Raw genomic sequence first — 23,208 nt, 5'->3', positions numbered from 1 at the left:
AGTATAATAATTACCGGTTCTACGTGTGCTATCGCGGATAGCACACGTAGAACACACGTGTCACGCACGTACCAGAGACACGTACTTACCTGCACGCAACACGCAGGGAAAATACGTGTCTCTCGGCACGTGCGTGAATTTCACGTGAGTGTGGCAGAAGCCTGACACTGTGTATGCCTACCAATTGGTGTGTGCAAGTTTAGTCTGTGGACCGGCATATGACCTCATTCTTACCCAGGATAGGACATCACACCTCTGGCTGAGGTGCAATATCTCTGTGGCGACGGAAGCCTCAGGGGCGCCACAGTTATACACAGCTTAAAAACTGAGCTCTGCTAGATCTACAGCAGAGAAAACTATGACTGTATCATAACTGCTGTACCCAGTATGCTAAGCGATACATTGCTGGATCAGGGTCTCTGTCCCTACCTCCTGGTGCTGTCAAATTACATAACAAAAACCTGCTAACAGATTTTTTTTACTCCAGGATCCTTATTAAAAAAAAAATCTGCTTTTTTTTTTTTTTTTTTTTTTTTTTAAACACCAGCAGCGAACTTTGACAATAGAGGTTAGATACATTTGATGCACACCAGGTAAATTCTGTGCCATATTTATGGAACAAGGCTACAAATGTGCTGTAAAGTCAGTTTGTTTCCTACATGTAGGAGGACAGTGAATATGCTGCTGGTTGGATGTGATAAATCCACCTTTTATATCAGCAATAAATTTAGAACATACATTTTAATATCACGGTGAGCCAATTTATGAAACTCACCTTTTTTTCCCCTTAGAAATAGTCAAGATAGGTACACAATAAATTCAGTCAAATCAGTAACTGACTCGCTCATGGGTCGAGTGAAAGCATATTTTAATCATCCCAGCTGGAAGTAAAAGCTGGTGGGTGTAAGGCATTTCATTATAAAGAACGCGCTGTCGTCACAGATCTGTCTCTTAAAATAGCACCGTGACTGAACTAAAGTATTGGAGGCCTGGAAGTCTCAGCCTTTGTGGATTTAAAAGGATTAATTTATTTAGAAGTACTCCTAATTTCATTAGAAATTGAAGCTGTTCATTCCTCAAAGACCGTATACAATCCTGATCACATCTAAAGAAAACAGTGTGAAAGCGCCTCGTGAACTAAACAAAGACATAGGTTTAGTAGACTATGTGACCATCGGTAATTTTTCTTTTATTCTGTCTTTTTGACTACCTTAAAGGGGTATGCCTACAAAGCACAGAATCTGCATAACTATTGTTAACCCCCTTGGTGCCACCGCCAGTTTTGGTCTTGACCTTTTTGTCAGACCTTCTTTTTTTGATTATATGGGCGCCCATCAAGTCAGATTCGGGCAGAGGCGGTGTGCATATTGTATACTCGTGGCCTTGTGCCATTCCTGGTATTGACACCTGCGAATCCTCACAGTGACCTCAGACTTGTGGATTTAGGCTTTGTGCGCACTAGACCGTTTTACCCGCGGATTTACCCGCGGATTTGCTGCGGAAATTTCTTGAGAAAGGTGTTAAATCTTTCTGCAGTCATTTCCCAGCAAAACCTAGGGAAAAAAAAACACTGCGGATTTTTCTCAAGGGAAGTTTCTTGAGAAAATGTTCTCGAGAAACTTTCTTGAGAAAATGAGCATGTTCATTATTTCCTGCGGATTACCCCCGAATTTGCACTTATCCATTCATAAAAATCCGCAGGGAAAAATCCGCGGCAAATCCGCATGCATTTTTGCCGCAAATTTGGTGCGGATTTTTTCCGCAGATGCAAGAATCTTCAGCTCCCAGAATGTCTCTCAAGAAAGTTTCTTGAGAAACATGACATTTCTAGTGCGCACAAAGCCTTAGACCGGACAACTCCTTTAATTATTTATGGAATGGAGTATAAACAAAACAGCAAATCTACCATTGTTTATATATGCAGAACAATGAATATAAAATGCAAAGTGTTAACTTTATTCTGTGGGTCAGTATATGGTGATACAAATTTGTTAATAGTTTTTTTTTTTTAATTATTTCTGAACAATTAATATAGTCTTTGAAAAAAAAAATACCAGGGTTGCCATATTCTAAAACCCATACGTTTTCCCAATTTTTCTGTATGAGGGCTTACTTTTTGCAAGACAAGCTGTAGTTTTGATGACTTTTCAGTAAGGCTGTGTGCACACGTTGCATTTATATCACGTTTTTTTTTATGTGTTTTTGAGTGCAGATCTGTGACAAAATCTGAAGGGAATCCAATGCCAGCAAAGTCAATGAGAATCCTGAAGTATCATGCATACGTTGCTTATTTGTGACTTGCAGATTTGGTGCAGAAAATAATCCACAGCATGTGAATTCTTTCCATGTTTTTTTCACCAATTCACTTTAATGAGTCAATCAAAAACACAAGAAGGGCTCATGCGCACGTTGTGTAATAGCATGCATTTATGCTGCGTCTAGCACTGCAGCGTACATGCATGCGTCCTGCGTCCCCAGCACAATCTATGTAGATTGTGCATAATCCCTGCGCACGATGCTTTTTTGAATGCAGCGATTTGGGGGATAAAATTTTTACCCAAATCCGTGCATTCAAAAATGCAGCATTTCACTTAATTCGTGCGCTTTGGATGCAGCTCCCACTCTGTCTATGGTGGGGGCAGCAGCTGTAGCGCATGAAATCGGCAAGTAATCTGCTAAAAGACTGCATCCATTACGCAGTGTTTCTGCAGCGATTTGAAGCGCACATGTGCTGTCAAATCACTGCAGAAAAGTCAGCATTTACGTGCGAATAAGCCCTAAAAATGCAGGTGTAAAAATTATTGCAGATGCATTGCGTATTTTCTGTGTTTTTGCTTGTACTTTTCGATGGTAGTGAGGCTGGTTTCAGATGTCCGTGTTTTAGGTACGTGTGACATCCGTTTTTAACACGGATGTAACACGTACCCATGTTACCCTATTGTGCACTCTCACACGGCCGTGTTTTCACACGGACCGTGTGGCCCCGCTATTTCACACGGAGACGTGCCCGTTTTTCTCCAGCAGCACGGATGTCACACGGACCGCACACTGATGTGATACGTGTGACATCAGTGTGACACGTACCGGAGAAAACACGGGTTTTTAAATAAAAATATTTTCTATATTTACCTGTATCCATCGATTCTGTCTCTGGCTCTGCTGCGTCCCGCTCCTGACCCCCGCTCATTATTTTCATTTATTATTCACCGCGTTGAGCAGCTGAGAGCAGGGGCATCGCGGTGACAGCAAAAGAGACAGCACCGCCAAGGACAGCACCGCCGAGGACAGCATCGCTGGGGACATCGCTAGTGACAGGTGAGTATCCTGCCAGCAGTGTGTGTTCAGGGATGTCCAGGAGGTCATTGGATTTCCCAATGAACTCTGATGACCTCCTGATGACACCCCTGCGACAACTGCGTTACAGCGAGTGTCACGATGGAGACTTCCAGGGGTTCATGAGAGTTCATTGGGAACCCTGATGAGTCCCTGGACGTCACTGCACAAACTGCTGTATACTCACCTGTCACCGGCGATGTCCCCGGTGATGTCCCCAGCGATGCTTTCCTCGGCTGTGCTGTACCCAGCCTGTCCCCGCGATGTTCCGGCTTCCAGATCCTCAGGCAGTGAATAATCAATGAAAATAATGAGCAGGGATCAGGAGCAGGACGCAGCAGAGCCGGAGACAGCATCGCTGGATACAGGTAAATATAGAACATCTTTTCATTACAGAAACACGTGTTTTACCCGGTACGTGTCACAAGTGTGCAAACACGGATGTCACACGGATGTCACACGTATGACCATAACCATGCGTGTGACTGGTACCTGATTAAACACGGACGTCTGAAACCAGCCTGAAGGAGTGAAGGCTATAAAGAGATAATAAAAACCTCAGTGTCAATATGAGTGTCAAATGGCCCCTGGGTGTCCCATGGGCACATTCATATGGTAACCGATCTCCTGAATTGGTTACAGGTGCATTAAACATATTATAATAGTTATATGTAGTTGTTATTTGATTTTGCACCTTAGTCTGCTCGTTTGTTTGCACTGGCTTAGTTCTCCCTTTGTGAGACTCCCATACTTTCTCACCTTGGAGCCATTATTCAAACAAATCCTGTTTACCTTCTTTTGTCTTTATATATACATGTTTACTAGTGATGGGCGAACCCGAACTGTAAAGTTCGCGGTCCCTACCAGACACGTACCGTGTTTTTCCAAAAATAAGCCCTCCCCCAAAAATAAGCCATAGCAGGGATTTTCAGCATTTTCAGAGCAGGGCTTAAATATAAGCCCTCCCCCGAAAATAAGCCCTAGTCGCGGATCAATTATGAATTGTCCATGCAGCTAAAAAAGTTACAGATACTGCAGGACACTTCATTATAGACAGCGGGCACCCCGTAATCACACTCACCAGACGCCGAGCAGCAGGACCTGCAGTGATCGCACACCCGCACACATCCGATCTCACACACACACAATCAGATCTCACACACACACATCCGATCTCACACACAAACATCGGATCGCACACACAATCAGATCGCACACACAAACATCGGATCACACACATAAACATCAAATCACACACACAAACATTGCAACACGCACATATCGGATCGCACACATACTCACCACATCCAGCGACACCGATCTCTTCTCGCTGGCAGAATCCTGAGAAGCTGTGCGGTGAAGTGCAAGGACCTGCCGCAACAGGACCTGCGGACACATGTGACTTCCTCCAATCATTCCCGGAGGCTGGATGTGATGTGATGTGTGTGTGTGCGCGCGCGCGCGATATGCTGTATGTGTGTGCGCTGCGATCTGCTGTGTGTGTGTGTGTGTGTGTCAGCGTGTCAGCCAGCAGCAGAGGAGGACGGCGTGCAGCATCCACCGAAGATCACAGGAGGACCTGGGAGCTACGCATACGTCCAGGTCTGGTAAGTATGAGTCTCCTGGGAAGTGGGGGTTCTGCTTTTTTGGGGGATAAACTTACCCCCCAACTGTGTTTCTCCAAGAATAAGACCTCCTCCAAAAATAAGCCCTAGTGCTTTTTTGATGGGGCAAAAAAAAAAAATGACAGTCTTATTTTTGGAAAAACACGGTAGTGTCCGTGCACAGGTCATAAACACGGAGTTCTGAGGGAACTCTGTGTAACTGTTCGGATTCAGCTACCTGGAAAATGAACGCAAAAAGAAAGAAAATAAGGAATAAAGCAGGAGCATTGTAGACAAAACAAAGAAAGGAGGAAAAACTGGCATCATTCAGCGAGCTAACCGCTCAATCTTCCTATTTCAGGTTTATACACGCACTAGCTGTACTACCCGGCTTCGCCCGGGTTAATAACTGTTATTAACAAAATAGAATGTATTAACAAAAATGTATTCTGCACACAAAAACCACAAAACAAATAGATAGAAATGTAATTATTAAAAGGCAAAAACTAAGCTAATAGAAGCATTTCACAACATATATTTCAACAACACAGATATTCCACACAGATTTAACTAAATTGGCCAAGTAATGTGCTCCGTCTGTCTCTTTCCAGGTCTGACTCTTTCCCCGTCTGTCTTTTTCTCCGTCTGCCTGTCTCTGTCTGTCTCTTTTTTTGTCTGTCTCTATCTCTCTGTTTCTTTGCCCATCTGTCTCTTTCTAGGTCTGTCTCTTTCTAGGTCTGTCTCTTTCTAGGTCTGTCTCTTTCCAAGGTCTGTCTCTTTCCAAGGTCTGTCTCTTTCCAAGGTCTGTCTCTTTCCCCATCTGTCTCTTTCCAGGTCAGTCTCTTTCCCCATCTGTCTCTTTCCAGGTCAGTCTCTTTCCAGGTCAGTCTCTTTCCCCGTCTGTCTCTTTCCCCGTCTGTCTCTTTCCCCGTCTGTCTCTGTCTCTTTCCCTGTCTGTCTCTGTCTGTCTCTTTCACCGTCTGTCTCTTTCACCGTCTGTCTCTGTCTGTCTCTTTCACTGTCTGTCTCTGTCTGTCTCTTTCACCCTCTGTCTCTGTCTGTCTCTTTCACCGTCTGTCTCTCTCTGTCTCTTTCACCGTCTGTCTCTGTCTGTCTCTTTCACCGTCTTTGTCTCTCTCTTTCCCTGTCTGTCTCTGTCTGTCTGTCTGTCTCTCTATCCGTCTCCCCACCGACATCTTATTACCTCACATATAAGCTTCTTAGGGTACGCTCACACGAGCGTGAAAATCGGACGAGTGCAATGCGAGAAATTCTCGCATTGCACTCTGACCAATGTTAGGCAATGAGGTTGAGCTGTTGGTCAGCTTTTCTCGCATCCAGATTCTGGATGCGAGAAAAGCGGCAGCATGCTGCGTTTTGCTGCTACCGCCGTATCTCTCGCACCCATTCAAGTGAATGGATGCGAGAGATACATCGGACTGCACTCGGATGTTATCCCAGTGCAGTGCGATCTACGCACAGGCTGACAGTGGAGGAGATGGGGGGATTAACCCCTCCCTCTCCTCCGCAGCGCCCACACTCAGCTTCACAGCTGTGACCCGATCGCAAGATCGGGTTACAGTCGCATGACACCCGGCTCACGCTCGCAGCAGAGCCTGAGCCGGGGGACATTAGCATATCGCATCCGATGCTCTCGCATCGGATGCCATACGCTCGTGTGAGTCCAGCCTTATACTACGAATGTCTTTTGTTCCTATAGCAACCAATCACAGCTCCTACTAATAACCTGTAGTTCCAGGCTCCATTTACTTTAATGGAGGCATGTTTTTTGGAGAGTAACTGTAAAGTGCAGGGTTACATTTTCCTGTCAAAACATAGTCTATGACGTTCCCTGGGTCACATGAGGTGTCTGTGCAAAATTTTGTGATTGTAAATGCGACGGTGCGGATACACTTTTCGTTTCACTTTTTCCCCATTATGTAGATAGGGGCAAAATTGATTGGTAAATTGGAACACGCGGGGTTAAAATTTCGCCTCACAACATAGCCTATGACGCTCTCGGGGTACAGACATGTGAGTGTGCAAAATTTTGTGGCTGTAGCTGCGACGCTGCAGATGCCAATCCCGGACATACACACATACATACATACATACATACACACATTCAGCTTTATATATTAGATTATATGGTTTTTAAATTTCTTTGCATTCTGGCCACGGTGTTCATTCCAAAAGACAACAATCCATACAGTCCATGTGAAAAGAGACGGAAGGCACTCACCAGATATGCGGTAAAAAAAAAGTTGTTTTATTCGACCATCAGGTCAGGGGGAAAGGCGTGAGGGAGGTAGGTACACACAATCTGTCGGACGACGGCCGTTTTGCGTCTTTACAACCGACGCTTCCACGAGTCCGACGGATTATGTGTACCCATCTCCCTCACGCCTTTCCCTCTGACCTGATGGTCGAATAAAACAGCTTTTTTTACCGCATATCTGGTGAGTGCCTTCCGTTTCTTTTCACATGGAAAGCAGGAGCGTTGTACATACTGACTTTCCCCATAGCTGTAACACTACTTATGGGTCCGCTCATTAACCCTCATACATATTCACTGCTTCCCCCGCCCACAGCCAATTTCCGAGACCCAAAACTTTCTCATTTTTTGGGACCTGGGTCTGTGTGAGGGCTTAATTTTTGTGTCCCGAGCTGATGTTTTTAATTATTGAAGAGAAAAATGCATTGTCCAGCACCTTTTCTTCTTTAAAATTTATTTAAATGTATTTCTAAAATACATTTTAAGGAAGAAAAGGTGCTGGACAATTCATCGTTCTCTTGTCTACTTAGTGAATGTTAGCCACTTCCTTAAGCCTGCTTTACACACTTCAATAGATCTTACAATCCGTCGTCGGGGTCAAGTTGTAAGTGACGCACATCCGGCATCGTTCGTGATGTATTTGCGTGTGAAACCTACATGCGATCGATATTGAACGAAAATACGGTGATCGCATACACGTCGTTTATTCCTCATACATTGGACGTTTGGTAGTACGAAACTAGTCAATTGTAACGTGTGACATCCATCATACGATTTTGGTGTCTGATGCTATGTGCGCAGGTGTGCGCTCTGCACTGCAGCTTAAAAAAGGTCTGCTTCAGAGCGCAGCTGAAAAGCTGCGTTCTGAAGCGCCTCACAATGTCTGTCATGCACTAATCTCTGTCAGTCCGTCACTATCTCTGTCCCGCACTCTCTGTCCATATCAGTCTATCCCCCTCTCTCATATACTCACCGATCCCCGATCACCGGCGCTGCACGGCATTCACACTGCTCCGGCGGCTTTTACTGTTTTGAAAAAGCCGGCCGCCCATTAAACAATCTCGTATTCCCTGCTTACCCCGCCCACCGGCGCCTATGATTGGTTACAGTGAGACACGCCCCCCACGCTGAGTGACAGGTGTCACACTGCACCCAATCACAGCAGCCGGTGGGCGTGTCTATACTGTGTAGTGAAATAAATAATTAAATAATTAAAAAAAACGGCGTGCGGTCCCCCCCAATTTTAAAACCAGCCAGATCAAGCCATACGGCTGAAGGCTGGTATTCTCAGGATGGGGAGCTCCACGTTATGGGGAGCCCCCCAGCCTAACAATATCAGCCAACAGCCGCCCAGAATTGCCGCATACATTATATGCGACAGTTCTGGGACTGTACCCGGCTCTTCCCGATTTGCCCTGGTGCGTTGGCAAATCGGGGTAATAAGGAGTTATTGGCAGCCCATAGCTGCCAATAAGTCCTAGATTAATCATGTCAGGCGTCTATGAGACACCTTCCATGATTAATCTGTAAATTACAGTAAATAAACACACGCCCGAAAAAATCCTTTATTGGAAATAAAAAACACACACACATTCCCTGGTTCACCACTTTAATCAGCCCCAAAAAGCCCTCCTTGTCCGGCGTACTCCAGGATAGTCCAGCGTCGCATCCAGCGCTGCTGCATGGAGGTGACCGGAGCTGCTGCAGACACAGCCGCTCCGGTCACCTCCACGCAGCTAATGAAGACAGCCGCGCGATCAGCTGATCTGTCACTGAGGTTACCCGCTGTCACTGGATCCAGCGGTGGCCGCGGGTAACCTCAGTGACAGATCAGCTGATCGCGCTACTCACCGCCGCTCCGGTCAGCTCCAGTCAGCAACTGAGGTGAGTAGCGCGATCAGCTGATCTGTCACTGAGGTTACCCGCGGCCACTGCTGGATCCAGTGACAGCGGGTAACCTCAGTGACAGCTCAGCTGATCGTGCGGCTGTCTTCATTAGCTGCGTGGAGGTGACCGGAGCGGCTGTGTCTGCAGCAGCTCCGGTCACCTCCATGCAGCAGCGCTGGATGCGACGCTGGACTATCCTGGAGTACGCCGGACAAGGAGGGCTTTTTGGGGCTGATTAAAGTGGTGAACCAGGGAATGTGTGTGTGTTTTTTATTTCCAATAAAGGATTTTTTCGGGTGTGTGTGTTTATTTACTGTAATTTACAGATTAATCATGGAAGGTGTCTCATAGACGCCTGACATGATTAATCTAGGACTTATTGGCAGCTATGGGCTGCCAATAACTCCTTATTACCCCGATTTGCCAACGCACCAGGGCAAATCGGGAAGAGCCGGGTACAGTCCCAGAACTGTCGCATATAATGTATGCGGAAATTCTGGGCGGCTGTTGGCTGATATTGTTAGGCTGGGGGGCTCCCCATAACGTGGAGCTCCCCATCCTGAGAATACCAGCCTTCAGCCGTATGGCTTTATCTGGCTGGTTTTAAAATTGGGGGGGACCGCACGCCGTTTTTTTTAATTATTTAATTATTTATTTCACTACACAGTATAGACACGCCCACCGGCTGCTGTGATTGGGTACAGTGTGACACCTGTCACTCAGCGTGGGGGGCGTGTCTCACTGTAACCAATCATAGGAGCCGGTGGGCGGGGTAAGCAGGGAATACGAGATTGTTTAATGGGCGGCCGGCTTTTTCAAAACAGTAAAAGCCGCCGGAGCAGTGTGAATGCCGTGCAGCGCCGGGGATCGGGGATCGGTGAGTATATGAGAGAGGGCTGCTCAATTCAGTCACTAAGGAGTTTAGCGGTCACCGGTGAGTCTTCACAAGTGACCGCTAATCAGGAAGCGACACAGACAGAGCCGCAGCATGACAATGAAGTCGGGTGAAGTTCACCCGAGTTCATTCTGACAGTGCGGCTCTGTCTGTGTCTGCTGTCATCTGCCATTCACCGCTGCTACATGGCTGTCTGTGTCTGCTGTCAGCGGCCATGTAGCAGAGCTGAATGGCAGATGACATAGTAAAAACGCATCCCTACACATTACATACGCTTGTCAAGTCAATAAATAAAAAAAAAAAGGTGCCCAATGCATACGTCACAGAACACATGATCTAAAGGATCGCGCACAAAATTGATCAATTTAACATAGACTACTAACGCACGTGTGACAGCAAATGAACGACCTACGTGCAATCTCATTAGATCGCATATGCGACCTGGGCGTGTCACATCGCATACGAGATCGCATACCTAATTGTAAGGTGTAAAGCTGGCTTTACACTTGTGGATCTGCAGATTACATTGGTGAGCTACTCCCTTTTCCATTACCTACTATCACATTGTTTGTAAATTATACCATTTTTGGGTAGACGCGATGTTCTGATCCCCTTTTAATGCATTTTATTGCAATGTTGCAGCAACCCAAAAAAAAGTAAATTCTGGCGTTTTGATTTTTTTTCTCGATACACGCTTTATTGATCCGATTAATGTATTTTATGTTATGATAGATATGGCATTTCTGAACATGGCGATACCAAATAGGTGTTTTGGTTTTGTCTTTTTCAGTGGGGCAAAAATGGGAGCGATTTGAATGTTTGGTTTTATTTTGTCGTATTTGTAATTTTTTTTTTTTACACTTTTATTGATTTTATTAGCATAGCTGGGATTGGCCTGCTGCATTGGGTCATCTGGTCTATGTAGGACCTGGAGATGTGATGCTCAGCATATACTGTCATCTGGACCTGAACAAAAGCAAAGCAAGTCCCCTCACGTACATATTGTACATATTGTACACTTTCACCCTTTAGTGCCTTTCGTGGGGCACTAAAGGGTGTTTATAGCCTTGTTTAACTAATAAATAGTTAAAAAAAACAGTGAGACATCCCGGCGAACTCGACAATCCACAGGTTCACTCATCCCTACTCTTGAATGACTAAATGTTTATATCTGTTTTCACCCTGCATATACAGTATAGCTATAAAACTCCAACATTGGCAGTTTTTAACTGTTTATTAAACAGTTTTCCTTTTAGTTATACCAATTGCATATTCAGCATTTCTTTTCAACATATCGAAATAAGATTTCTAATTATATATAAATGTTACATTATTACTGTAAGGCAAGGGCCGCACAGAGGAAAAAAATAATTTGGGGGGCCGCATTCTTTGCAGGACAAAGTGACATTTTTTTGGTACCATATATAATATAATATAATTTTTTTTTTTACACACCTTTGGATCACTGATTTTGAACATTTTGTTCACGTGTTTATTATAGCAAACGTGCACATTCTTTGTTTAAATATAATTTTTTTTTTTTTTACATTTTATTCATTTCTTGTAACTAAGGCGGGCTTTACACGTTGTGACATCGCTACCGATATATCATCGGGGTCACGTCGTTAGTGACGCACATCCGGCGCCGGTAGCGACATTGCAACGTGTAAATCCTAGGTGCGACGATGAAGGAGCGCAGAAGCATACAATATCGCTGATCTGCGTAACGTCGTTGATTTCCATAATGTCGGTGCGGCCGCAGGTACGATGTTGTTTGTCGTTCCTGCAGCACCACACATCGCTGTGTGTAAACCCGCAGGAACGACAAACATCTCCTTACCTGTGCCCACCGGCAATGCGGAAGGGAGAAGGTGGGCGTGATGTTATGTCCCGCTCATCTCCGCCCCTCCGCTTCTATTGGCCGGCCGCTTAGTGATGTCGCGGTGACGCCGGACGCACCTCCCCCTTGAAGGAGGGATTGTTCGGCGGTCACCGCGACGTCGCAGACCAGGTATGTGCGTGTGAAGCTGCCATAGCGATAATGTTCACTACGGCAGCGATCACCAGATATCGCATGTGCGACGGGGGCAGGTGCTATCGCGTTCAATATCGCTAGCCGATGCTAGCGATGTCGCAACGTGTAAAGTACCCCTAAGTCTTACAACTAGCACTATATAGAAATTTTGACCAGCATCTTTTAGTAATGTTCCCCATCTTGTTGTAACGTGCCCATCCTTGTCCCCTTGTAGTATTGTGCCCCATCCTAGTCCCCATCCCACAGTAATGTGCTCATCCTTGTCCCCATCCTAAAGTAATGTTCCCCATCTTGTTGTAATGTGCCCATCCTTGTCCCCTTGTAGTATTGTGCCCCATCCTAGTCCCCATCCCACAGTAATGTGCTCATCCTTGTCCCCATCCTAAAGTAATGTTCCCCATCCTTGTCCCTATCTTGTAGTAATGTGCCTCATCCTTGTCCCCATGTTATAGTAATGTGCCCATCCTTATCCCCATCCTATAGTAATGTCCCCAGTCTTGTCCCCATCTTATCGTAATGTGCCCATCCTGTACTAATGTGTTCATCCTGGTCCCCATCCTATAGTAATGTCCCCAATCTATAGTAATGTGTCCTTCATTGTCCCCCATCGTATAGTAATGTTCCCCATCCTTGTCCCCTTGCAGCACTGTCCCCATCCTATAGTACTGTCCCATCCTATAGTAATGTCCCCATTCTATAGTAATGTCCCCATTCTATAGTAATGTGCCCATCCTATAGTAATGTGCCCACCTTGCCCCCATCCTATAGTAATGTCCCCAGCCTTATTCTATAGTAATATTTCCCATCCTTGTTCCCTTGTAGTAATGTCCCTATCCTGTAGTACTGTCCCCATCCTATAGTAATGTGCTCACTTTGTCCCCATCCTATAGTAATGTCCCCAGCCTTTTCCCCATTCTATAGTAATGCCCTCAGCATTGTCCCCATACTATAGTAATGTCCCCAGCCTTGTCCCCATACTATAGTAATGTCCCCAGCCTTGTCCCCATACTATAGTAATGTCCTCAGCCTTGTCCCCATACTATAGTAATGTCCCCAGCCTTGTCCCCATACTATAATAATAATGTCCCCATCCAATAGTATTGTGCCCATCCTTGTAATATCCACATCCTATAGTAATGTTCCAATCCTATAGTAATGTCTCCTGCCTTATCCCCATCCCATAATAATGTGCGCAGTTTGTCCCCATCCTGTAGTAATCGGGGGGGGCAGCGGCAGTGGCGGCAGCTGAAAGTAGGCAGTGGCTGTAACTTACTGGTCGCTCTCCTCGGGTTCCACAGACGCCGGAGTGAAGCTGAGGGGGCGGTCTCCGGCCCCAGATCTACAGTGATTGGAGAGATTGGTCATAAGGCCGGTCTCTCCAATCAGAGCTGGGGGCGGGTGAAACACGTCACCCAGCTCCAGCCAATAATCGGTGCTAAAGCTGCACTGATCTTGGCTGGATTTCAATGTTTCAGCCATTTTCAATAGCTGAAACATTACAGTGGCTGTGATTGGCTGACGAACGCCGCTCAGCCAATCACAGCCTCCGTAGGTCCGGGGAGGAGACACCACCCCTCCTGAGGTCAGGCAGAGGTCCCCTCCTCCCCGAATGTAAGGTACTTGCATAGCGATCGTAGCCACCGGGGCTGCGATTTCGCCATGACGTACTGGGTATATCATGGGTCCTTAAGTACCAGGGAGCCATGACGTACCCAGTACGTCATAGGTCACTAAGGGGTTAAGCCATCCTTCACATACACACACAAAATAAAACCACCATTCTTCTCACCTGTCCCGCATTTCCTCTGCCTTCTCAGCTTTGCTTCGTGCAGGCCCGTGCCACTGTTCACTATCGCGGCTGGGGCAGGGGCCGCAGCCACTGTCTGCGCTTTATTCAGATGATTGTATTGCCGGTGTGAGAGCGCAGCGCGCTGGACTCAGAGATCAGCACAGGCAATACAATCATCTAACATAATGTGCAGACAGTGGCTGTGGCCCCTGCACCTGCCGCGATAGTGAACAGGGGCACGGGCCTGGGGGCCACACGAAGCCGCCTGAGGGGCCGCATGCGGCCCGCGGGCCGCGTGTGTGTTTGAGACCCCTGCTGTAAGGCATCACTGACATTAGCGTATAGCATCTGAGGCGAGAGGATCGGATGTGATATGCTAATGACACTCTTTTTTCTTATTTTTTATTGTTCTACTTCCAGGTGTGCATTTGGATGATCCCATCTGCATTTGCCTTGGTGCCCTCATACCTTTATCTTTTTATGCTAATGACACTCTGCTCAAGCTCTGCTGCGAGCGTGATCCAAGTATTATTACTGCAGATTTTCTCGCATGTGAGAATCAGATCACAGATGTGGAAAAAAATATTTCCATCTTCTCCACTGCCTGTCTCTGTGTATATAGTACTGCACTCAGATGACATCTTTTTCACATGCGTCTTTTATGCAGACATGTAAAGGAGACTTTAAGGGTAGGTATAAAAACACAAATTACTTCAATACTTTCTTAACTGGTAAGGATAAGCAAAAGCCCCATGCACATAGTTGTCCAAATCCACTGATTTTTATTTTGACCAATTTAGGCCATGTGTACACTGAGTATTTACTAAGTTTTTTACCTCAATATTTGTAAGACAAAACCAGGAGTGGAACAATCAGAGGAAAAGTGTAATAGAAACACGGGACCACTTCTGCATTTTTACCCAATTCTGGTTTTGGCTTACAAATACTGAGGTAAAAAAAAAATAAATCCCCAAATACTCAACGTGTGCCCGTCACCTTATATGTATAAGGGGCCTCCAAAACCTACGCCAATAGCTTTAGGTTGGCTCACATAACATTCCATTACTCTTTTAAAACATACTTCCATTAATTGTTTTTTTTTTCCTAAGTGGCTTTTAAACCTAGAGAATTCAGCAAAACGCATCAAACAGAGAATTTTATGCATCATTTTTACAACTGTCAGATGTCACAAGCTCAGAAAGGCTACCATGGACAGGCTTGGCACAAGCTACTTTGTCAGATGCAAGAGGAACCCAAACCTTGACCCTTTATCCGTTATACAGGGATTTGGTCTTATAACGGGGTCCAGTGGATTTCTTTCACTGAAAGGTTGTCTTTCCGGAACATCCCACCAGAGAGGCAGGAAGGGTCGCCAAGCAGGGTCAAAGCTGAGGTCACATCAAGGACAAAATCAAGAGACAAGTGGGTGGTCAAAATACAAGCAAGAACACAGAAAATACAAAGCAGAACACAGGCGCCAATAAACTGCACCTTGGTCACTAGATGAACTCTAACTAATAACTGGCAGCTAGAGACTACTGGAGTTTATATAGAAGGGAGCCCCGCCCATGGCTCCCAGCAGAGAGCTAATAACATACCACCTCTTTGCAGGAAACCACAAATATATAGGAAAGACTAGATAGCTACTCTAGAAAATGTAAAAGCTAAATACCCACACGCTACCGTCGTCCAGTTATGACAGTAGTGTTAGTGCCCTGGCATTTGGGGGTACACAGTCCCACTTTTCGCACGTTGAATGTGTAATATCTTTGTGCACTTATAGGTTGTGTGACACGACCTTATAACATGTAGTCACGGCTGCATCCAGTATTACAGCTCAGGCCTATTTATTGCTCTTCGTAGCAGGACCTGGTGAAGCCGCTATCTTCCCTACAGACCTGGGTCTCGCAGATAATGAAGAGGATGCTGCTCTCCATATAATGCTGCGGTCATATAGCTGATGGGCAGGGATACAAAATCAGATCCCCCTGAACTAATATTGATGACCTATTCTACAGATAGGTGATCAGGGAAGCTGTTGTTGTCACTGGTGATAATTTTGGACACATACCACTTAGAGGTGTGCGATGACATTTTTTGGGGGCAGATTCCACCATGAAAACTACTATGAAAAATCCTAGAATGACCATATGCATCTATTGCTGTGCAGAGGTTCAGGATTTTGAGCATCTTTTACCCACTTCAGGTTTCTAAAACCACCAAGTGATTAAAAGAAGTGATCGCTCCATTCTTCTGATGTTTACCACTCGGAAAACGCTCTGTATTTTACAATGCAAATCAATGGGAAGGCTCGGAAGATGCCGGAATCTACAACTCCAAGCTTGTCCTTAACAATGGTGAGGAGATGCTGGGAGTTGTTGTTATCAGGCTGCGGACCATACAGGAACCACAATACTGATATGACACAGGCAGCATCACATATAATCATTTACATCCAGGTACCTTATAGGTGACATCTTCTGAGTCGTTCCCATCCTTTTTGTCTCCACACAGTACAGACGCCATGATGAGGTTTCCTGCCCACCGCTCGTCTCTGAAGACCTCCCTCTTTATTCTTCAGCAGCACTTTTAAAAATAAAAGTATCATTATTCTGATCCATAAATATAAATATCTCCCATGCTGTGCCCCTGAATAAATAATTGCTGTGCTTCCTTCACAAAATATCTCCCCACACTGCCCTTATCCAATATACCTCCCACACTGCCTCTCTCCTTAATATACCCCCACGCTGCCTCTTTCCATAATGTCCCCATTCACTGCTTCTCTCCATAATGTCCCTTCCACACTGCTCTCTTTATAATATACCCCCACACTGCCTCTCTCCATAATATCCCCCCATATTGCCCCCTTTTTTTTTATTATTATTATTTATTTATATATTCCCCCAAAACTGCTCTTTTGTAATCCCCCACACACACACAATACAATGCACCCCCATTACCCCTACACACACACACACACACACACACACACACACAATACAATGCACCCCCATTACCCCTACACCCACACACACGCACAATACAATGCACCCTCCATTACCCCTCCCTCCCCACACACGCAATACAATGCACCCCCATTACACCTCCCCCAACACACACACACAATACAATGCACCCTCCATTACCCCTCCCCCCACACACACACACAATACAATGCACCCCATTACCCCTACACACACACACACACAATACAATGCACCCCCATTACCCCTCCCCCCACACACAATACAAGGCACCCCCCATCACCCACTACACACACACGCACACACATACACAAATACAATGCATCCCCCATGACTCCTCCCCCCACACACAATACAATGCACCCTCCATTACCCCCTCCCAAGACATAATACATGCACCCCCCATCACCACCTACACACACAAATTACAGTACCCCATCACTATACAATCCTGCCTTCCCCCTCCCTTGGAATACAGTACTCCCCCTCTGTCTGTCACAAAGCTGTGTTCCTTCACAAATGTTCCCCGTTATGTGTCCTCAGCCCCTCCCCACTCATCCCCATTAATTAAACCTGTCTCTTCGGCTCCTCCTGATGCATCCTGTGTGGCGCCCACAGCACTGTGATGACGTCAGCAAGGTGCTGATCTCATCACGTTGCTGCACGTCGGGGGCGGGGCCCAGTCCCGGCGCACTGTTCAAATGTATTTACATCTGAAAGACACAAATACATTTGAATAGGAAGGAGGAAGCCGCGGTCACCGGCACCGCCGCGCTCCTCAGCAGTGTGCATGCCGGGCACACTATCACACAGCAGGGCCGGCACAGCGCAACGCGCTGCCTCTTGGTCCTGCTGCAGCTAGTGTGCCCGGCATGCACACACTGCTGAGGAGCGCAGTGGAGACTGCAGATACAGCGGCCCACTACAGGCACCGGCCCACTACAGGGACCGGCCCATCTGGCATTTGCCAGAATTGCCCTATGGTCAGTCCTGGCCTGGCGGTGCCACCTAGAGACCAGGGCAGAGGTTGCTGCAGTATGTTTAAACACAGATGTGACAATCATCTTTGCATAAAACAAAATAAAACACAGGTAGATGTGTGCTAATTGTTCATATTTTACAAAATGATATCACATTTGTTTCCCCAACTCAAAAATATCCCTTTTTCATTCATAACTTGTTTTAGATGTAGCTATTATTCAAAAATAATTTACAGGACCATTTACAGTGTTCTATGCTACAGAATGCTAAAGTATCCATAAAGGTTGGACGACATACTGATGGTCCATGTTATATCCGTTTTTTTCTCATACTTATTATATTGCATTGGCGAATCCTTTTATGTGACTATACGAAGCATGCTGCTATTTTTTACTCTGGCCGAATTCAACTGATGGAAAAAATTGCAGATCAACACTGCCTTATTGAATAACATTGGTCCAAGTGCAATCAGACTTTTTATGGGATTGTTTGATTTATACACAAGTGTGAGCAAACCCTAAAACAAATTGCACATAGTGACACAACTTTCGAGAAAACAAAAAACTCATTTAAAGGATTTTTCTCACTACATAGTTGTCAACTTTCTACAGCATAGGACATAAATAATATCTTTGGGACCAACTGCAGGGCCTTTCACCAATCTTGAGAATGGGGATCCCAAGTCCAGGGCCAGCGTCAACAGCCAACGTACCTGGCCAAGTTCCGGGGCTCTGAACAAACAGGGGACCCACTTGCCGGACGGTGTCCCCAGAACTTACTGGTGTATGGAGCCTGGGGTAACTGTTTTACTGTGCCCTGTGCGATGATGTGCAGTGTCCAGACTGTTGGCAGCTTATGAACAGTAATAAGCCGGCAGCAGAGTGTTGTCACTATCCCCGGCAGAGACCAGTGATGTCACCTGCAGGGCGGCGCTGATCTCCTGTACCGTCGTGTATACTGACACAGCTCTGCTGCCAACAGCGCACAGGAGGAGATATACGGCTTACAGGGGACGGGGAAGAAAGCGAACAAGTGGGGAAAAGCAGTGATGGGGGGAGGAAGACAGGGCATGAGAGCTTGGCGAGATGCTGTACAAGAAAGACAGTGCACGGGGGGAGGGGGAAAGACAGTGCTCCCCTCCGTGGTATGGATTCCGAGATAATGCTGTTAAACAGTATAAATATTTTCTTCCATCAGGTAGAAAGCCTCTAACAAAACTACATGTGATCACCTTGTCAGAAAATAAATTGAAAGTTGTGTTTCAAGAAATTACAAATTATTTTTTTTTTTCCCTCTCTAGGCCGAGTGGTGTGCATGGCTAGCATGCTTGGAAGAATGGGTTGTCCATCTCGATCTAGCTACTGTGTTTCTAAATACGGAGTAGAAGCCTTTTCAGACTGTTTAAGACAAGAGATGTACAAGTGGAGGGTAAAAGTCATTACCATTGAGCCTGGTAACTTTATAGCTGCTACAGGCATCTTTACCAAAGAAGGTGTAGAAAAACGAGGACAAGAGATGTGGGAACAAACTTCAGAAACAATACGGAACGATTATGGGAAAGTTTATTTCTCTCATCAGGTTGCCAGAATGAAAGCCTTTGTTAGCTCTGGTGTGAAGAACATGAGTCCTGTTATTAACGTTTTGGCAGATGCCCTGACTTCCAAATATCCATACACACGATACAATCCAATGGACACTTACTGCTGGATAAAGGTGCAAGTGATGTCTCACCTACCTGCTGCCATCGCAGACCGGATTTATATTTAATCAGGAGAGACTGTTGAAACTTAGTGAAGCAAAAAGTGTTCAGGTATCAAATGAATTGCAACAAGCAGGAACCGGCGAGGTACTTCTAGTATGACATTTGTCTTCTTAGCCTTGTCATTCATTCATAATCAAATGGTAGAGCTAAAGATGTGACAGTTAGTGTAAAATGTCTATGTCCACTGGAGCGGTACATGAAGGAAGAACATATATGAGGTGAGGTGTTACTATAGATATTTAAAGAAGTATTCCCATTAAACTTGTATTCCCATATCCCCTACAAAACATGGTGTAGAGTAGATGAGTTGAAATACTTACAGATCGTCATCTTCTCCAGTTCTCAACGCCAGTGTTGTAACGGGAAGCTTGTGGGCCCCAACATAAAATCTCCAACATACTATTAAAGATTTGCAATAGTTGGGGGTAATAGCCCTTTCATATGGGCTAATTAGACCAGAGCCCGGATGCAATTGCAACCCCTTTACTTATTCACAGTGGCTAACACAGTACAGTTGCTTGCCGATGTAAATCTTTTGAAACCCACAATGAGGTGTTCATAAACTTACATTTAGAAAGTGACTTTTAGGCCATATAGAAAACCCTGTTTTAGCCAACAAAGCTACATAATAGTCACGTAGTTAAAGGTCCAGTCACACTAAGCAACTTACCAGCGATCCCAACAACGATAGGGATCGCTGGTAAGTTGCTAGGAGGTTGCTGGTGAGATGTCACACTGCGACGCTCCAGCGATCCCACCAGCAACCTGACCTGGCAGGGATCGCTGGAGCGTCGCTACACGAGTTGCTGGTGAGCTCAACAGCAACCAGTGACCAGCCCCCAGCGCCGCGTGGAAGATGCTGCGCTTGGTAACTAAGGTAAATATCGGGTAGCCAACCCGATATTTACCTTGGTTACCAGCGCACGCAGCTACACGTGCAGGGAGCAGCGTACACTGAGCGCTGGCTCCCTGCTCTTCTAGTTACAGCACACATTGGGTTAATTACCCGATGTGTGCTGCAGCTACATGTGCACAGAGCAGGGAGCAGCACACACCGCTTAGCGCTGGCTCCTTGCTCTCCTAGTTACAGCACACATCGGGTTAATTAACCCGATGTGTACTGCAGCTAAATGTGCACAGAGCAGGGAGCAGCGCGCACTGCTTAGTGCTGTCTCCCTGCTCTCCTAGCTTAATTAACCCGATGTGTCCTGCAGCTACATGTGCACAGAGCAGGAGCTGGCACTGACAGTGAGAGCGGCGGAGGCTGGTAACAAAGGTAAATATCGGGTAACCAAGGACAGGGCTTCTTGGTTACCCGATGTTTACTGTGGTTACCAGCCTCCGCAGAAGCCGGCTCCTGCTGCCTGCACATTTAGTTGTTGCTGTCTCGCGGTCACACACAGCGATCTGTGCTTCACAGCGGGACAGCAACAACTAAAAAATGGCCCAGGACATTCAACAACAACCAACGACCTCACAGCAGGGGCCAGGTTGTTGCTGGATGTCACACACAGCGACATCACTAGCAACATCGCTGCTACGTCACAAAAGTTGTTCGTTAGCAGCGATGTTGCTAACGATGTTGCTTAGTGTGACGGGGCCTTAAGAAGAGGATTCAGATAAGGCTGATAACAGGAGAAGATGGTGATTAGTAAGTAAATAAACATATCCATACTGCCCTAGGTACAGTTGTGCTCAAAAGTTTACATACCCCGGCATATTTTTTGCTTTCTTGGCCATTTTTCAGAGAATATGAATGAAAACACAAAAACTTTTTTCCACTCATGGCTAGTGGTTGGATGAAGCCATGTATTGTCAAACTACTGTTTTCTCTTTTTAAATCATAATGACATCCAAAAACATCCAAATGACCCTGATGAAACGTTCACATACTCTGGTGATTTTGGCCTGATAACATGCACAGAAGTTGACACAAATGTGTTTGAATGGCTAATAAAGGTAACATCCTCACCTGCTGTGACCTGTTTGCTTGTAATCAGTGTGTGCGCGCATAAAAGCTGAAAACGTTTCTGGGATCCAGACAGACTCTTTCATCTTTCATCCAGCCACTGATGTTCCTGGATTGTGAGTCATGGGGAAAACAAACAAATTGTCAATGGATCTACGGGAAAAGATAGTTGAACTGTATAAAGCAGGTAAGGGATAGAAAAAGATATTCAAGGAGACACTTAAAGAAAAATGGGCTGCATGGTCGAGTCGCCAGAAGAAAGCCATTACTGTGCAAATGCCACAAAGTATCTCGCCTACAATATGCCAAAATGCACAGAGACAAGCCTCCTAACTTCTGGGACAAGGTAATTTGGAGTGATGAGACCAAAATCAAACTTTTTGGCCACAACCATAAACGTTACATTTGGAAAGGTGTCAACAAGGCCTATGATGAAAGAAACACCATTCCTACTGTAAAGCACAGAGGTGGATCACTGATCATGTGGTAATGTGTGAGCTACAAAGGCACAGGAAACTTGGTCAAAGTTGAAGGAAAGATGAATGCAGCATTACATCAGTAAATACTGGAGGCAAATTTGCACTCATCAGCCCAGAAGCTGTGCATGGTACGTACTTGGACGTTCCAACATGACAATGATCCAAAGCACAAGGCCAAGTCGACCTCATTGGTTACAGCAGAGTAAAATGAAGGTTCTGGATTGGCCATCTCCGTCTCCTGACCTCAATATCATTGAGCCACTCTGGAGAGAACTCAAGCATGCAATTCATGCAAGAAAGCACAGTAATTTATAGGAACTGGAGGCTTTTTGCCAATAAGAATGGTCAGCTTTACCATCTGAGAAAATAGAAAGCCTCATCCACAACTTCCACAAAATACTTCAAGCTGCCATTGATGTTAGAGGGGGCAATACACGGTATTAAGAACTGGGGAATGTGAACTTTCGATCAGGGCCATTTGGATGTTTTTGGTTGTCATTATGATTTAAAAAGAGAAAACACAGTAGCTTGACAATAAATGGCTTCACCCAACCACTAAACAGGAGTGGGAAAAAAAGATTTTGTGTTATCATTCCTATTCTCTGAAAAAAAGTCCAAGAAGCAAAAAATCTGCTGGGGTATGTAAACTTTTGCGCACAACTGTATATATTGATAAGAAGGTATTTAGTCTAACACTATGTTCACACGCAGCTTTATTTTCTACTTCCAATACCTGCTTTTTTGGCAGTAAAAGCGCAGCGTTCAAAATACCTTTTTGGCCTCATGCACACGTTGAGTATTTGATGAGTTTTTTACCTCCATAATTGTAAGCCAAAACCAGGAGTGGAACAACTAGAGGAAAAGTATAATTAAAACATGGCACCACTTCTGCACTTCTGTATTTTTTACCCACTCCTGGTTTTGGCTTACAAAACTCACCAAATACTCAACGTATGCACGTGGCCTTTTGCAGTTTTTGCTGCATTTTTGTCACACATTTTGCGTTTTATATTTGTGCTTTGTCTACAGTATTTTTAAGAAATTAGTAGTATTCTCCAAAAACGCTGTTTTGTTTTATCACCTTTTTTATGGTTTCTATGGGTGAAAAACACTACAAAAATGCTGGAAGAATGCATGTGCTGGAGACTTAGAAAAAAAACACCACTCCAGTTCTCACATACAGGTAGGGAAAAAAACAAGTGTGAAAAAACT

At 45.4% G+C, this 23,208-nt stretch overlaps 1 protein-coding gene across 2 annotated transcripts in view; it reads left to right on the top strand.

The window, feature by feature from the left end:
* LOC142296656 (D-beta-hydroxybutyrate dehydrogenase, mitochondrial-like) overlaps positions 1-22,505 on the top strand; it is a 45,341-nt gene extending 22,836 nt beyond the window's left edge. For both annotated transcript variants that reach the window (XM_075340525.1, XM_075340524.1), the window contains exon 5: positions 19,087-22,505. In XM_075340525.1, coding sequence (XP_075196640.1) covers positions 19,087-19,553 — 467 coding nt within the window. In that variant the 3' untranslated portion in view covers positions 19,554-22,505. The remainder of the gene's footprint in view (positions 1-19,086) is intronic.
* The last annotated feature ends 703 nt before the right edge of the window (positions 22,506-23,208 follow it).

Source organism: Anomaloglossus baeobatrachus, chromosome 3, assembly GCF_048569485.1.
Source record: "Anomaloglossus baeobatrachus isolate aAnoBae1 chromosome 3, aAnoBae1.hap1, whole genome shotgun sequence".
NCBI lineage: Eukaryota > Metazoa > Chordata > Amphibia > Anura > Aromobatidae > Anomaloglossus > Anomaloglossus baeobatrachus.
Note: the sequence above shows the minus strand (reverse complement) of the source record. Positions and strands in the feature narration are given on the sequence as shown.